Genomic DNA, 18872 nt, shown 5'->3' on the forward strand with positions numbered 1-18872 from the left:
ATTGTACAGTATGTCTCATCTATAAGTGTACTATTTTCTTTCCTTTTTTTTTTTTCTTTTTCAAAAAACAGCATGATAGCACAATGTTAAGACATAATAATAAGGATAAATGAATAATTCATTTTTCAATAAGCTGAAACCATTTCAGATAAGTTTTAACACAGCTGTATAGAATGCTGTTCCATAGAGCAGGGTAGCTAAATAACACTGCATAACCCACTCCTTTCTGTCTCTGTTTAGGATTTGAAAAGTAAGCGCAATCCCCGTCTTGTGCCGTATGCATTGCTTGATGAGCGCACCAAGAAGTCGAACCGTGACAGCCTGCGTGAAGCCATCCGTACACTAATTGGCTACGGCTATAACATCGAGCCTCCTGACCAGGAGGGGGGTGAGTGCCTTAGGGAAGTTTAATCAGCAGTGTGTTATTTAAAACAGCAAGAATGTCATATGCAGATATACGCTTGCTGGTATTTTTCCGCTCCATAAATACCTATTAGTAATTAATGCTTGCCAATGATGATGGCATTTTACAGCAATACTGACAATAATTTGTAATAACAATAACGTTTTCATTAATAACACAGCATAAAGGAGGAGGTCATGTGGTTTAACTTTGGCATTACAGGATGAAAATCAAGAAGTAGAGAGTGCAATGTGTTCTATTTGTCCCATGAGCCTGATTGGTCAGCTCAATTGGCCAAAGCAATTAAGGCTACTCAGCATTTTTCTAGATACTAGCAGGCTCTAGTAAATAAAAGCATGCATTACAGATTCAGCTGTTTGTTTTCCATAACTAGGTATAGTTTCGGTCTTTTATTATTAATAATGTGTGTGCAATATCTGTTTATTATAAACACAGGAGTGTGTGAATTATCATAAACACCAGACGGTGTTATTTTGAATAATATCTTTTCTACACTCGTATACAGTCCAAACTTTGTGTATTGATTAGGAGGTCGTTGTCCTCAAAAACCATGTAGTTGGCATCACCTCTTTGAATGTCTGAAATCTTCATGAAGCGGAACACAGCTGGAGCTGACACATCTGTAGATGCCTCAGGATGGGTAGAAAAAGAATTATAGCTTTTCCTTGCCACAGCCGCCTGAGTCACCTCAGACTTGCTCATTGGGGATAAATACAAACACATTTAAATAGATCTAATATTAATCTTGATTTTTTTTTGTATTATATTAATCTTTATATTATTGTTTATGTCAACCTTTTGTTTTATATTTATGTTCTGTAAATCTGCTTAGAGACATTGTCAATTGTTAAAATAAATTTGAATTGAATTGAATTGAATTGAATTGAATTGAATTGAATTGAATTGAATTGAATTGAATTAACGTACCTGCTGTTCATAATATCTTGTAGTCTTACATCACACCCAATGTTCCCCGGATAATCTCCTGTTGCTCAGAGAGGCTAGATTCTTAGACAGCATCATTTAGACCCCACTGGAGAGAGATTAGGTATATTCTGACCTAGTCGACATGAATTTTGCAATTAATAAAGAAACTGTTCTGGAATCAGTTTCAAACTGCTCTAAGACCATCAGATACCTTACATCAAATAAAATTATACTGAAAAATGTAGTTATCTAGCTAACTACTGTATCTAGTTCAAGATGAAATATTAAATAAATCTGAAGACATACTGTACATCTTCCTAAAATACTTGAACAAGTGCTTTTTTTTCTTATTTATCTATGTACATTATATTTATTATAAATGTGCTATATTTCTTTCCAACAAAGTTTTAGACTCAGAGTGTCCTTTGTTTTTGACCTAGCAAACTAGAATTGACGCATTTATTGATAGAGACACCAAAGTATTATTGTATAAATGTAAATTTAAGTAAACAATTTTTTAGGATCTTTATAAATCTGAGCCTGATTAAATTGTTGGATTTTTTTTTTTGCGTTATACAAACAGCCATGTAATCTATGACATTTATTGTAGTTAACTAACTAGCAGCTTAGCCAAACACTATCAAGGCAAACACTGTTTTATGTCGGTCATGACAGTTCAGCATTTCCAAATGTCTCTTGCACTTTATCCCTGCTTGCAGGTTGTGTGGTGGAGAGACTAAGCATCGATAAGATTCGTTTTTTCCGTTTGGAGAGGACATATGCAGTGAAAACAGGGAAGTGGTATTTTGAGTTTGAGATAGTGACCGGAGGAGATATGAGAGTCGGTTGGGCTCGGCCAGGCGTGCGGCCTGATGTGGAACTGGGAACAGATGATCAGGCCTTCGTCTTTGATGGATATAAGGTGAGCTTTTCATCCATTTGAATTAATTTGCATTAACACAAGCAATTCACTTGTTAATTGATTAATAACTGATTACCTCAGGCATTACATAAATAGAGAAAAGTACATTATCATTCTACTACTGGAGTTACAGTGCCTGAAAAGTTAAGAGGAATTAAGTAGGAATCTTTATTGATAAATATTTTTGTACTGTATCTAAAATTTAAACATTTAAGTAAACATTAACGTTGGTGTTAAACGTTGCAAGTACAAATCAAGGTAGAGACTAATACAACAAAAATAAGGGTGCCACGAGCTACTATAAGCTACAACAAACTATACAATAGACAATTATAAGAGGGTGTGCATACTTTTTTATTTTGAAATATTCCCTGAAATGTTTCTGATTTGCTTTTCACTTAAATTTTATATGCTGTCATTTTTGATACAGAATTAATCTTGATTGAAAATTTCCTGCCATCTTAACAGGGGTGTGTACACTTTTAATAGCCATTGTAAATGAGACCACTCGCATTTTTCATGCTGATGCAAGCATAATTTGCTGATTAATGCTGGTGTGTTGCTATATTTTGGTTGAGCTCAATCCAAATTGTTTGTGTTTGTGCAGTTTTTTGTTATAAATGAATGCACAGCCCTGATCTTTCAGATCCATTTTGGTCCAAAATTGTTTATTTCAGATGGAGATAAGACAGTACTTTGATTACCTCTGGAACAACTATTTATATTTAGGTCCCTATAGGTATATCCATTAATAACTATGTCCCCTTATATAGTTAAGTCTTTAAATCTGGATTTCACTATTCATATCTGCCTGCATTAATGTACGTATGTATATAGGCCACTCGTCCCAAATAATAAGTAAATACAATAGATTGGAACGGTTGTGTGTCGAGGTGCGGCTACTCTAACAGGGCCTGATGAAATTGATGAAATTTCCATCAGTTGTGGATTTAATCAGTGCTGAAATGATGGCAAAAGCTCCGTTCTGTTTTGCATTTACATTTCCAGTTTTATCTGTACTTAAAGGCAGGGTCTCCGATTTTTGAAAGCCAATGTTGACATATAAAATCACCAAAACAAACATGGGTCCCACCCCTGTATTGATAGCTCCGCCCACACATACATACGTAACCCAGGCAACTAATGGAAAGAAATGTGTCTTTATCATAGCTGAAGTGAAGAACAATACGATTGCAGATAAACAAACAAGCAAAAATGACACACAAGCATAATCATGCAAATGACGGCATATATTAGTTCTGTGAAACAAAGCAAAACCAACGTTACTCACCTATAGAGAAGGAAAAAAGCGTCTCGGCGTCTTAAGTAAAGTTGGTCACATATTCACAGATTGGAGTTTCCCGAGTCAATAACTCCTGAGCTAAACACTGTTACTACACAAAACACGGTTGTAGCTGCGTCTCTACATTACTACGATAGAAAAGAGGTGTTATTTGTGTAGTAACAGTGTTTAGCTCAGGAGTTATTGACTCGGGAAACTCCAATCTGTGAATATGCGCCAACTTCCCGCTCCTTCAGTTCTCTCCAGCGCTGGAAAGCTGATCCTATATTAACACGTCCTACTTCTTACCTTATCGTAAGCCTTTCTTCGCTTTCTTTCTGTGTTTTTATCCTCCATGTCAATGTTAAAACCGCTTTCTGCTAGTGTCACACATGCGCACTGAACACTCTCTCCGCCGCATATTGACAAGCCCTGCCCCTTTATGCTCATTGGCCACACATTTGTTTTGATTTTTGTTTTGTTTTCGGCTCAGTTTTCTGAAGCATTTCTCAAAAATCGGAGACCCTGCCTTTAAATGGAGATGATCGTGTAGGAAAGCAACTGAACAGGACTCACTGATGGGAACTAAGTGATGGGAAGAGCTATTTTGCTTGCAGGGTAGAAATAGAAAATGTTTAAGGCTTGGGGTAAAGTGGTACTTGGGGATTCTGCAGGAAAAGAAAAGTTATTAATTTGTGTGGTGGAGATTCAGAAATATTGAGTTGTTTGCCTGACTTGCATGGGCTTTGTGATGCATGGGAAAAAATTTTCTTTCTTCAGCGGGGGCGATTTCAGAACGAGTGCAGATGGTCAGGTCGCTGAACGAATCTAAGGTGACCAGGTCATCATAGCAGGCTAGCTCAGTTAGAATGTCTGGGGGAAACTTTGTATTTATTATGCATTCACTGCTGATGCAGTCCATACACTGCCAGTCCTGTTTGATGGCTAGAAGCTTCTCCACAATTTTCTTCTCCCTGGGGAGCATTTAAACAAGCTGAAAGCACTATGAAATGTTCATAAGATGAAATGGATTTCTCGTCTTGAGACCAAATACGTGTAACCTTAGGTGAGTGCTTTGTCTGTGTGAAGGTTTATGAAATAAGTGATTTTAAACCACTCAGAGACTTCCACTTACTCAGATACGTATATTCAATACAGAGAGAACATTTTGGGTGAATACCTGGTCCTATTTGTTTTTGCTCTGTTTGCAGACATGATATTCTAGTGAAATTTAGGCAGGAATAATTAGGGGTCAGCCTTATTAAAATCCCCAGGTGTAAAGAAGCCGTCTGGTTGTGCTGGTTGTCTGTAACAGACTCATATATTTCCCCAAGCGCCCCTGTAGTGTTTGCATCTGCTAGGATGTACACAGCAACAAGAGAAACAGCTGTGAAATCCCACAGTAAATAAATTGGTCAGCATTTTACTCTGAATAGAAGTTAACGGCGAGGGTAAAACCCCTGTGTGTAGAAGGCAGGTGGAACTTTCATCGAGATCCGGGCTTTTATTCAGTGTGCATTTTTCAGCTCATTTGTGTTTCGTTTAAAAAAAAACACAGAAAACAACACAACAGGAAATGGGTCCGACTGAGACTTTTGCTTTTTTAGGTTTAAGTTCACAATCGTGTGTGTGTGTGTGTGTGTGTGTGTGTGTGTGTGTGTGTGTGTGTGTGTGTGTGTGCTGTCAAATCAAGAACAAAACAAAGCAAAAACACTGTCTCACTCCTGTTCCAGTGCTTCCAGCACCAAATGCAGGTGTTAAAGGAATTTCGTGGTCATCTGGTTCAGTCCTTAGTAATTAAATAAAATAATCTGTTTTCCTATTTAAGCTTAGACAAAAATTTATAAAGAGTAACTCCTCCTAGAGCTTTCGAGCCACATGCACCAAATTCGGATATGTTGTAGTCCCTGGTCTGAAGTTTGTTGGTGTTACTTTTCTAAGCGATCCGAGTACCGGTACTTCCAGTACTGGGTCTCAAACTGGCCTTTTTTCCCATAGACTCCCATTATAAACTTTGGAGGTTTATAACTTGGCAAGATTTTGAACTATCTACACCAAACTCGGCCAGCTCCTTTAGGGTGATACTCTGAACAAACTTTTAAATCGGTGTACCGACTGGCCTTTTGGTTGTCCCGTAGCCCCGCCCCCAATATATGCAAACTCAAAAAACGTTTTACAACATGGACATGTGACATATCAAAACACTCAGAACAATGAGGGGAACTTCCTCACGGGTATTCTGATGACGTCACGTGCTCATCTCCACTTACCTCCAAATGTTTTGGCACCCTAGCTTTCTGTACTTGCTTCCAAAAGTAACACTGACCCTTATGTCCACTCGCCTCCAAAAAGCACCGGCCTTTGCGAATAATTGCATCGTCAAAGCCAACATCAAAGTTTGTCGCGACGAACTTTACAAATCTAGTTAATTCGCTGATCTTTTTTACACAGAAGAAAATAGTTGATGCTGGGATAGTGGGCTTTTTTTTATTTATTTTTTCTTCTCCTGAACATGTAGTGAGAATATGAGAAGCTGATGTAATTATACACTGAATCAATCTTTAGCAGCACACAGTTTAATAGTAGATTTATTCAAACTGAAGCCTTTTACATCAACCAACTGCACCAATGATCACAGATAAACCAGAACAATCAATGCCTCAATTTTATGCCTTGCTTTTGCACGTGTACTATAATAAACATATTATAACATTTTGAATTAGAATCTGATGCTGATATCATGTCAGTCAGACATGAATGAACTATCCCAGCCTGATGCATCACTATCTTACATTTTGTAAATATTAGATATGAAATATAAACTCTGCAAAAAAAAACAGATTGACAAAATAAGCTTTGTCAGGTTTCTTTTATTTTGTAAGTTGTAACAGATGTGTATTTAGCAGTGAATTGTTGAATGAACTCAGAAGAAATCTAATAAGGCTGTTAAAATGTACCTTGTACTTATTTACAACTGCTATCGATGCAAGTAAAACTACGTTTTGACACGCTTGAACATTAACTTGCTTATTGAAAGAAAGTGAACTACTAATTCTAATAATAACCACAAGAAATTTTCCAGATAACAAAGTGGTTAACATTATAACTTGTAACCTAACATGTGTTGCGTTTGAGTATGAAAGATATTTGTCGTTACACTCCTAGGGTCATCGTCTCCACCAGGGCAGCCGCTTGTTTGGTCGTTGTTGGCATGCTGGGGATGTGGTGGGCTGCATGATTAACATGGAGGACAAGTCCATGATCTTCACACTTAACGGAGAAATCCTCATTACAAACAAGGGCTCAGAACTTTGCTTTGCTGACTTTGAGACTGAGGATGGTGAGAAAGAATGTTTTACTCTTTCAGCATGCTATCAGTCACAGATATGTAGAAAGTACTGATGTGAGGCTACATTTCTAAACTTGGCTTTTCTAATAAACGTGAACAAAATATTTTTTTAGAAATTAAGCCTAAAAAAGTGACAAAATAACTATATAGTAAAATGTATAGTCTTGACTTATTCACTTTACATTAACATATATTATATTGTTAAAAAACATATACAAATGGTTTTCATAAATTATTTCAACAAATGTACAGCTATACATTTAAAATATATAACCTGATCAGTACATTCACTGCTAAGTAGTGAACTTTAAAGGGTGAAGGTCTGTGTTCCAAGTTCACATCATGCTACTTTCCTATTTTTAAAATTTTTTATTCTATTCTGTAATCTTTAGGATTTATTCCAGTCTGTAGTCTGGGCCTTTCCCAAGTTGGACGTATGAACCTGGGCAAAGATGCCAGCACCTTCAAATATTATACCATGTGTGGCCTGCAAGAAGGATTTCAGCCCTTTGCTGTCAACATGAATCGGGAAGTCACTATGTGGTTTAGCAAGCGCCTTCCTACATTTGTCAATGTTCCCAAAGATCATAGTCATATTGCGGTAAGTTTGCAAAATCAATGGGAAATTGATTAGTGAAGTACACTGCAGTTATTAGTCCCTAGATTTTATGTTTCTATATTTTCAAAAGCAAAATCCATGACAAGTATATTTATATTTATATGTGTGTGTGTGTGTGTGTGCGTATATTTTTTTTTTATTTGTCTATATTTATGTCTAATGTAGTTGATTGAGCTAAAGTTGTTAAGTAATCTAAGGTACACAATCTAAAGGACTCCCTTCACTTTTTTTCAGTTTTGATATGATGCAGCCTGATGTTATTGTTCAAATTAATTTTTTTTCTCATTAATCTGCACTCGGTACTCCATAGTGACGAAGCGAAAACAGAATTCTAGAAATGTCTGTAAATTTATTACAAAGAAAATAAACTGAATTATAACACATACTGTACATATGTATTCAGACCCTTTGCTCAGTACTTAGTTGAAACAAGTTAGTTACTTAGTTAGTGCTACTAGATTTTTAAATATAGATGAAAACAATAGTAGACATCTTAAATTAGAAGTTAAAAACTCTTTCACGGATCAAAATAAGAAACAAAAGAAGTGAGATCTCTCTGTTTTTAGGAGATTTCCCAATGCTGCCACAGCCAGTAATGGCTGGGAGATTAAGTCATTATACCTGGTCCTGTTGTCTCTGTGGGGAAAATGGCATTACTCTTTTCTGTTAAAGCAACTTTGCTATTTGTATGCTCATGCTTACAGGTCTGTCCCCGATTCTGCTGCATGATCAGCAGTTTGAAAATCTGCTCATGTCTCTGGGGTACCATGTGTTATCCCTTCTTATCCCTGACTGGTTGGTAGAGTTAGGGTTTCAGGATATTGTACAGTTTCTATACAATGTTTAAACACGTAAAAATACCTGATTAGGGTAAAAAGGAAATTAGTCTATTCTCTTAATGGGTTTGTGTTAATATACGTTATACAGTGTGTATATACAGTATGTAAAGCATGGATTTATCTCTTTTTTTTCTTTTGGTTCATTTTAAGCCAAGTGAACTAGACTAAACAATAATCAATATATGGTGAGAGGTTAAAGTCCAGATGTTTGCAGGTCATAAGGATTGATGGCACTATTGACAGCCCCCCATGTCTCAAAGTGACTCACAAGACATTTGGGACACAGAACAGCAATGCGGACATGGTGTTCTGCCGTCTGAGCATGCCTGTCGAGTTCCACTCCACCTACAAGAATTTCCCTGTCACTGAAATGAATGGAGTGCATGAAGAAGAGCCACTGAAACTCAAATATAGGTGAAACTATACTACTTCACTTCACACAGCATTTAATTAAAGTTTTAAAGCTACTTAAATTAATTAAAGTAGCTAATTAAAGCTACTGAAACATAACATTACATTGAGCTAAAAGTATTCAGACAATGACACTAATGACACAAAACACATACAGTATAGTTAATTACATAAAACTGAAAACAAACAACAAAAAGTGTCTTAGTATGATATTGGGACACCAAGGCTCACCAGAACATATTAGAAGCATCTTGACAATACAATAGAATGAACTCTCTAGATCTGTACTGTAGGAATGAATACCGTTCTTCCAAAAACATTTCTTCAATGAAAGATGATTCGGATGATGATGATGATGATGATGATGATGATGATGATGATGATGAGTACTTTGTAATACACAAGTCCAAAATCTCTCTTAGGTGTTTAACTGGGTTGAGACCCAATAAGACAGAATAGGTTTGTATTGATTTGCTGTGACTCATCCATCTAAAGAGATATGTGGCCCCAAACCAGCAAAACCAAAGCAGCAAAATACACACACAGTATTACACAATATTGCCAAAGGATTCTTGAAACCTGACCTTCACACCCATATGTGGGCCTTTTCCAAGCTGATGCTATAAAGTTAAACCCACAGAATTGTATATGATGTTGAAACTGCTTGTGTTCCAAATATCTTTCCATGTTGTATCATTACAGTTTCACTTCAATGGAACTTAAGGGCATAGACCTAGCATGACAATGCTCCGCTCCCAAAGGGAGGTTGACCCAAGATATATACCCAAGATTAGATCTATACCCAAGATACGATATATACCCAAAGATGGAGTAGAAGAACTTGAGCGCCCTGTCCTCAATCCTACTGAAGACTTTTGCTTGGTATCAGTGCTTGAACTCACTGATGTTCTTGTGAATGAAAACCTTCCCAGAAGAGTGGAGGTTATTATAAAAGCAAACTAATTAATTAATTTATTTATTAGTGGCTTAGTGGTTAGCACGTTCGCCTCACACCTCCAGGGTTGGGGGTTCGATTCCCGCCTCCGCCTTGTGTGTGTGGAGTTTGCATGTTCTCCCCGTGCCTCGGGGGTTTCCTCCGGGTACTCCGGTTTCCTCCCCCGTTCCAAAGACATGCATGGTAGGTTGATTGGCATCTCTGGAAAATTGTCCCTAGTGTGTGATTGCGTGAGTGAATGAGAGTGTGTGTGTGCCCTGCGATGGGTTGGCACTCCGTCCAGGGTGTATCCTGCCTTGATGCCCGATGACGCCTGAGATAGGCACAGGCTCCCCGTGACCCGAGGTAGATCGGATAAGCGGTAGAAGATGAATGAATGAATGAATTTGGAAAGCGAGTAATGCCATATCTGGGTGTTAATAACCAGGTGTCCGCAAACCTTTGACCTTGTAGTGTATCAAATCCGTAACTGTGGTATCATTTGTGCTCAAATTTTGAGAATGTCCAAAAAAATTTGACTATTCAAAAAGGTCGTATTTAATTCAATTAGGATTATTTGTAGACTAAAATAAATTACAATTGAAAATAAACGATAAATTATTATTAGACGTTATTTATTTAGTCTACAACAAAGCAACCGCACGTACAGTAGGAGTCACACACATTTAAAAAATTCTTTAAAAGAATTTCTGTTCTTATATCTGTATTAATAAAATACTGATTTTTTGCATGTTTCATTTTCAACTGCGACATATAATGCAATATATGAACCAATTATAGAATGTCAGGTTGAATGTGGTCTGTGTTAAAATGGCATGCTTTTCACTGTTTCACAGGTATCCTGTAAAATCTACGAAACACGTAGATGAAGGGAGGAGAACTGACTATAGTAACATAACAACTGTAAGTCACTGGGTGTTATGTTATATTTATTCATGACTTATTAACTGTAACAGAATAACAGTATATTATAGTCTATAAAATAGTACATAAAATAATCAAACTGTAAGAGTTTCCTGTTCTTACCTTACTCAAGTTACTCATAATTGTTAACTAATATCAGTAAGATAAAACTGAAAGCTGTTATAAAGATGACCCTACAGTATATTCTAGCATACTATGACTTTATCAAATACAGAGTAATCGCTTCAAAATTGTTGGTGAGCGCCTTCGGTAGAGCAAATGATCAAATTTATTGGAACAGATAACTTTAAAGTAAATAACACTTAATATTTGGTTACAAATACCTTGCTTGCAATAACTGCATCAAGCTGGTGACTTACTAACATCCCTGGATTGTGAGGTTGTAGAGGAAGATTCGGAATTACTGGAATATTAATTGAGCTCTGTAACAGGAAACCCAGAGAGAGAAACCTAGGGAGAGATTAACCAGGAATGTTTGGACTAGGAACCAGAAAATAAGTGTGTGTGTGTGTGTTGTTTGTGTGCCAGCCCCATATCAAGACTGTGTTTAGATGGTTTTGTGTATACATATGCTATATTAGGTCTTAGTGAGAGACAGACAAAATGAAGCATTTCAACCAACTAATACACATTTTCATGGACTCAATCATGGTTTCTACTGCTGTGTGTAATAATGTGTGTAATAATGATTTCATTGTTTTCCACAGTACTCCCATTCAGTACGAGTGTTTGCTGGCCAAGATCCCTCGTGTGTGTGGGTCGGCTGGGTCACACCTGACTTCCATTACTACAGCAACTTCTTTAATCTCAGCAAAATCCGAACGGTGACAGTAACATTAGGGGACGAACGAGGTCGGGTCCATGAAAGGTACAGTATATCCTTGAATTGGGTACATGAGACCAGTATCCGTGATCTTCTTTGTTGTAATTGGTGAAAGCATATGCTAGGTTAATTCAGCCCTGTTTGCAGTGTGAAAAGGAGTAACTGCTACATTGTCTGGGGAGGTGATGCCATTAGCTCCAGCCACTCGTCCAGCAGAAGTAATGTGGATTTGGAGATTGGTTGCCTCATTGATTTGGCTACTGGCTTAGTGTCCTTTACTGTCAATGGCAGAGAACTTCCAACCTCATATCAGGTGATGTTCTATTATAGCGTTACAGCATACACTAACATTTTATATTGCACTTTTTTCTAACTTTTCTTATTTCACTTTCAAAATGTACAGAATGTAACAGATGCTAAAGGTTCAAACTAAAGGTCCGGGATTTTATTGTTGCCACGACTCTGTGACATTATTACTAATATTATAACTTTTTAACTGTATTACTGATATAACCTTTTCGCCTCTTTTTACCTTAGTCTCAGTCAGTAGGAAATTACATATTTAAGATGGCTGAGGACCAAATAAAAAAATAAAAGATTAGTCAAACAATGTATAGTCTGTTAATAGCACATTCATTATGGTAGCTTTACCAAAAAAAAGCCATTTTAGCAGAGAAACACAGAAATTCTTTTCATCTTACAAGCGCTGACACCTTAAAATGATTCGCTAAATTCAGAGCCACTTCACATCAGTGACTTTCATGGCTACCACTGCAATTCTAAGAGCTAACAGGACCTATTTGTGCTGTAGTAATAATAGTAATAATAATAATAATAATAATACTTTAAATTGTAGTTTCTTTTTCAAAACCAGGTAAATGTATTGATGTCAATATGGGTTGTGTTGTGCAGGTGGAGCCAAATACAAAGCTTTTCCCTGCTGTGTTTGTACGTCCTACCAGTTCAAATCTGTTCCAGTTTGAATTGACAAAGATAAAGGTTAGTGCATTTCCGTAATAGTTTAACTTTCCCTTTCTTTTGAAAGACAGAGATGGAACCAAAGATTAGATATTAATCTCATGGTTCTTTCTTTGAATGCTTATAAACAAACCACTTCTTCATACATTCAGCTTTGATACGAGCTTTATTCTTGTTGGGGTCACAGTGGAAAAAGTTCCTTTAGCAAGACATATTGCTTATAGGTACTATTTATTAGTTTAGTATGTCCAAATTATAGCCAAATTATATATATATACATATAGAGAGAGAGATAGAGAGAGAGAGAGAGAGAGAGAACCCTGATAATTAATACCCACTGAATACCCAGCCATTTAGATGGCTTATTAAAGACAAAGGACCAGTGTTTTAGATCTGAATCTGTCATGTTAGGTTTACTCTTATAACCTTGATAAAACCTCTGCAACATTGTACGTATTGTGAGTTAAAAGCAAAGAGTGAAAAAGTATGTAGTCCTTGTTATGATACATTCTTATAAACTTTCTTATGGTTGATTGTTACTCCTATAATAATTTGATAGTTTTCAACAAATATTGAAACTATATTTCAGAACATTAAATGCATTGTGGTTAGCACGTTCGCCTCACACCTCCAGGGTTGGGGGTTCGATTCCCGCCTCCGCCTTGTGTGTGTGGAGTTTGCATGTTCTCCCCGTGCCTCGGGGTTTCCTCCGGGTACTCCGGTTTCCTCCCCCGGTCCAAAGACATGCATGGTAGGTTGATTGGCATCTCTGTAAAATTGTCCGTAGTGTGTGAGTGAATGAGAGAGTGTGTGCCCTGCGATGGGTTGGCACTCCATCCAGGGTGTATCCTGCCTTGATGCCCGATGATGCCTGAGATAGGCACAGGCTCCCCGTGACCCGAGGTAGTTCGGATAATCGGTAGAAAATGAGTGAGTGAGAGCGAGTAAATGCATTATATTATTTTAATCCAAACCTAACCATTGGAAAGACATTTATGTTCTAATTATATTCTAGAACAGTTACTTAAAAAAGAACTGCATGTTTTCTATTGGCAGTATCTAGGTTTTAGCAGCAAGCCAAAAACTATTTTTTTCATGATCTCTCTACCACAGAATGCTATGCCCCTTTCATCAGCAATTTTTAAGAGTGAACACAAGAACCCGATCCCTCAGTGTCCTCCTCGTCTGGATATCCAGACCATTAAATCGGTTCTGTGGAGCCGGATGCCCAACACCTTTCTGAAGGTGGACACAGCTCGAGTGAGTGAAAGACATGGATGGCAGGTCCAATGTCTGGAGCCACTGCAGATGTTGGCAGTACACATTCCAGAGGAAAACCGGTTCGTATACATACACCCTCACCTAGCATAGACTTAACCTATGGTAGTTTGGAACATAACTGGTCTAGGGTAGTAATTTATTCCCAGTAGCATTAATAATTATTTTTCAGTGAATGCAGCATCATATTAAAAGTATATAATGTTATTACACGCATAATTTTAAGAAACTCTGGTACTTTTCAGAGTACTATCGAGTATTGATGAGGAGGTTGTTGTCCTTTAAGACCACATGTAGTTGGCATCTCCTCTTAGAATGTCTGAATACTTCAGGAAGCACAGTCCAACTGGAGCTGGTAAATCTCTAGATGTCTCAGGATCCTCACAGGGTTGGCCTCATCTCAGTGACAGTCCAAAATCTTCATGACACAGAAGACAATCGGAGCTGGTACAATTTCTGGATGCCTCGCGATGCACTAAATGATAATGTGCATGTACTAGAACACAAGATTATGGGACTTATGATGTGCATGCCTGACTAAAGAGACTGAGCCCTGAACACTATTCATGGAAGACTATTCCAAAGTTTGGGAGCTAAATACGAAAGCGCCCTCACTTTAGTAGATTTTGATATTCTGGGAACTAACAGAAGTCCTGGGTTTTGTGATCTCAGAGACTGTGAAGGATTGTATAACATGTTAAAAGTTAGATACATGGGAGCTAAACCATTTAGAGCATTGTGAGTAAGTAGCAGCAGTTTGTAATTAATTCTAAACTTAACAAGTAGCCAGTGTAGAGATGATAAAATTGGGGTTATATGATCATATTTTCTTGTCCTGGTAAGAACTGTGGCAGCTGCATTTTGGACTGACTGTAGCCTATTTATTGAAGATGCAGGACAACCACATAGTTGCTGTCTAATATAACACCCAGGTCTTTCACTGTTGAGCTAATTGGTACGAATGCAGCTGTAAGGTCGTAGAACTAATAGTGAGATGCGGTCTTGGTCCAAAGCTAAGAACATTTGTAACTTTAACAAGTGCAATTTCTGTCCTATGATGGGGTCTGAAACCTGACTGAGACTCTTCAAAGATATACTGTAGCTCTCCTGCAAGAAGGAGCTCAGTCGAGGCACAACCGTTTCTAGTATTTTAGACATAAGGTTTGAAATGGGTCTGTAATTTGGTAATTAATTATTGTCTAAATTAGGTTTCTTAAAGAAAGGCCTAATAACTGCCAACGTGAAGGATTTAGGAACGTGACCTAAAGATAACGAGATGTTAATAATATTAAGAAGAGGCTCTAAACTGTATGTAACACTTCTTTCAGTAATTTAGTTGGGACAGGATCTAACAGACATGATGTTGATTTAGCTGTAGTAATAAATTTATCTTCCTGTCCTGTACTTGAAAGCACTGTATTTGTGAGTGTGGAGCTTTAGGTGAGACTGGGTCACGAGATGCTGTCAGGGGTTGAACTTCAACTATTTTATTCCTGGTACTTTCAATTTTGTCAGTGAAGAATCTCATAAAGTCTTCACTACTGAACTGTGATGGAATAGTGTTTTCAGGTATCAGATAGATTTTTTGTTAATTTAGCCACTGTGCTAAATTTTATATGAGTTTGCTTAGGTGCTCAGCCCTAGCAGCTTTTAGAGCCTGTCTATAGCTGGACATACTGTACTGTCCTTTTATGCAATTCTAAAGACCACTTATTTAGTTTTTCTCCACTTTTGCTCGAGGATACAGGTTGCTCTCTTGATGGTGTGGATATGACTATTATGCCATGGTGCATGTTTTTTGTCTACGCCATAAAGGGCTGAAATCCGCAAGCACAATTTTGCGAATGAACATCTGAATGATTTAGAGGAGAACTGGGTGAAAGTATTTTGGTCAGATTAGACCAAAATCAAGCTCCTTGACATTAACTCAAAGAGCTTGTCAGGAGGAGGAGGAATGCTGCTTATGACCCCAAGAACATGATCCCTACTGTCTAACATGGAGGTGGAAACATTATGCTTTGGGGTGTTTTTCTGCTAAGGGGACAGGACAACTTCATCGCATCATAGGGACGATGGACAGGGCCATGTACCGTCAAATCCTGGGTGAGAACCTCCTTCCCTCATCCAGAGCATTGAAAATGGGTCGTGGATGGATATTCCAGCCTGACAATGACCCAAAATACACAGCCAAGGCAGCAAAGGAAGAAGCACATTAAGGCTCAAGAAGAAGCACATTAAGGTCCTGGAGTGGCCTAGCCCATAGAAAATAGAAAATAGAAAATCTGTGGAGTGAGCTGAAGGTTTGAGTTTCCATATGTCAGCCTTGTAACCTTAATGACTGGAGAGGATCTGCAAAGAGGAGTGGGACAAAATCCCTCCTGAGATGTGTTTAAAACTGGTAGCCAACTACAAGAAATGTCTGACTTCTGTGATTGCCAACAAAGGTTGTGACATCAAGTACTAAGTCATGTTTTGTGAAGGGATTAAATAATTATTTCACTCATTAAAATGCATATAAATTTATAACTTTTTTGAAATGCGTTTTTCTGGATTTTTTGTTGTTGTTATTCTGTCTCTCACAGTTAAAATAAACCTACAACTACAATTTTAGACTGATCGTTTCTTTGTCAGTGGGCAAACATTAAAAATCACCATGGAAATAAAAAATGGTTTTATTTGACTGTGTTATTGTTCAGTAGAAACTGCTGAATATAGGTAACTTCTCATTTTTCTTATACAGGTGTGTGGACATAATGGAACTCTCTGAGCAGGAAGACCTGCGGACATTCCATTATCACACTTTAAAGCTTTACTGTGCACTCTGTGCCCTTGGTAACACCCGTGTAGCACATGCTCTCTGCAGCCACCTTGACCAGTCACAGCTCCTTTACATTATTGACAACCAATACCTGTCTGGCATGCTGCGCCAAGGCTTCTATGATGTCCTCATCAGTATTCACTTAGAGACAGCCAAAGCTGCCCAACTTATGATGAACAATGAGTTTATCATCCCAATAACGGCAGAGACTCGCAGCATACGACTCTTTCTAGATTCTTCCAAGAGACACCAGCCACCTGGTGTTGGACTTAGTACATCTCTAAAACCCAGACTTAGCTTTGCTCCACCGTGCTTCATCACTCCGAAGCGTGATCAGTATCTCTACAGCCCAGCAATTCCATTAGATGTTCTAAGGGAGAAGGCAATTAGCATGCTAACAGAGGCTGTTCAGGGTGGAGGAGACCACATTCGAGATCCTGTAGGTGGCAGTGTGGAGTATCAGTTTGTGCCGATTCTCCGGCTGATTAGCACAATGCTAACCATGGGTGTGCTAACAAGCCAGGATGTTCATAAGATCTTGCTGCTCATTGAACTGCATGTCTTTGGGGAGCAGAAAGCAGATGAAATGGGTGAAGCTACGGAGAAAGAGGGAATGACAGGAGCAGAAGAGAAAGCAGTGGAGGCTGGAGAAGAGGAAGCCAAAGATAGGAAGCAGCCAATGAAGGGACTGCTGGAGAAGAAATTGCCAGAATCAGTCAAACTGCAGGTACAACAGTACTTTTGGTTTCTAAGCAAGTAAATTATTTACATAATTCAAATTATACACTGTGTTCTGAAGACTCACATAGTGCAGAATTTCACCATGAACATATAAGTCAACTTAAAGGATTTAATTAAGGTGATATATAAATAAAGAACTAATATTTCTGTTACTCTTTTCAGATGTGCAAACTTCTGCAGTACTTCTGTGACTGTGAATTAAGGCACCGTATTGAGGCCATTGTTTCGTTCTCTGATAGTTTTGCGTCAAAGCTGCAGTTTAACCAGAAGTTTCGTTACAATGAGTTAATGCTTGCTCTCAATATGTCTGCTGCTGTTACTGCCAAGAAGACTAAAGAGTTCCGCTCACCCCCACAAGAACAGGTATGCTGTTCAAAAGTCATCCTGACAGTACTGATGGTGTTCTGTTCTGCTCAATGTGCTCATAATGTCTCTGCTGGTAATGTGATCAATCATTCAATAGTATGATGTTAAAGGTGCCCTGCCACATGTATTTCATTACTTTTGTGGTAATGTCTGAAGTTTACCATGGACTCTGTAACATTTTTTTGTGGAAAAAAATGCCTTGGTTACCTTGTTTCAAGCCATTCTAGTGTGGTATAGAAAGCCTGCAGGAAGACTCAGCTCGATTTGTGCCAGTTCTCATGAATATTCAAATGAGCTCTGCTGCTTGGCTCCGATTGGTTAACCGCTAGGATATGAGAGCATGACTATTCATTCACCCAGCGCAATAAGTAGCCTAGGCTAGAGGAAATTTGTTTACAATCACCTTGAATTGCGGCAGAATGGCTTCTTCACAAGCCCGTTGACGTTCAGCCATCCTTGCTGTTTAGTAAACTCACTGAGCTACACGAATTCTGGGGGCGCGGTCTCAAGTGGGAGAGCTCATGAATAGTAATGAGCTCAGTCACTCTGACATCAGAGTGACCAGCTTTTCCAACTGACCTGATTTCTCCCCTTATTTCTTTTAAGTGGCTAGAACTGACCGGGGAGGTAACAGTACGTTTTCACATTCACGACACAACACAAACACATATGGACCTAACACATATCAAAAAATACAAGTAAAAACGGTTTTGTGTGGAAGGGCACCTTTAAAAAAGTGTGATTACTACCAAGTTCTATGCCTATGGGCCCCGGTAGCTCGGTAATTACTGGCCTTCTGATTGGAAGCTTCTGACAACCAAGCTGCACTGCTGGTCTCATGTGGAAGGCTCTTAACCCTCAGCTGCTCTGGTGTGTCAATGAGAAAATGTGAATAGCTCTGGATAATGGTGCCTATGAAATAATATAAATATGTAACATAAGCTTTGTTTCCCAGTGTACCAACTTGAATTTTACAAAGCAAAAACAGGCAATGTGTAACCTATTTAGCTGTTTTCTTTGGAATAATCTGCAGCTATTGACCAATTTCTGACTGTAATGGTTGAAACCTCATAGTGCAACACCTAGCACAGGATGCAGGGCATTTGTGTTTAAGAGCAAAAGATGAATACAGGACCAAAGATTAGATTTTCAGCTCTCATTTTCTGATATTTACATGTGAAGTATTTAACAGATTAGAAAAGGGCACCTATTTTTT

The 18872-nt window shown here is 38.1% G+C and overlaps 1 protein-coding gene across 1 annotated transcript in view; it reads left to right on the plus strand.

Annotated features, from left to right (window-relative positions):
* LOC132852817 (ryanodine receptor 3) overlaps nt 1-18872 on the plus strand; it is a 177375-nt gene that overhangs the window by 96063 nt on the left and 62440 nt on the right. The window contains exons 25-36 of the mRNA XM_060880264.1: nt 241-388; nt 2071-2273; nt 6721-6895; nt 7297-7505; nt 8577-8776; nt 10565-10631; nt 11360-11520; nt 11623-11788; nt 12388-12474; nt 13567-13793; nt 16472-17276; nt 17453-17653. Coding sequence (XP_060736247.1) covers nt 241-388; nt 2071-2273; nt 6721-6895; nt 7297-7505; nt 8577-8776; nt 10565-10631; nt 11360-11520; nt 11623-11788; nt 12388-12474; nt 13567-13793; nt 16472-17276; nt 17453-17653 — 2649 coding nt within the window. The remainder of the gene's footprint in view (nt 1-240; nt 389-2070; nt 2274-6720; nt 6896-7296; nt 7506-8576; nt 8777-10564; nt 10632-11359; nt 11521-11622; nt 11789-12387; nt 12475-13566; nt 13794-16471; nt 17277-17452; nt 17654-18872) is intronic.

This window comes from Tachysurus vachellii, chromosome 10, assembly GCF_030014155.1.
Source record: "Tachysurus vachellii isolate PV-2020 chromosome 10, HZAU_Pvac_v1, whole genome shotgun sequence".
NCBI lineage: Eukaryota > Metazoa > Chordata > Actinopteri > Siluriformes > Bagridae > Tachysurus > Tachysurus vachellii.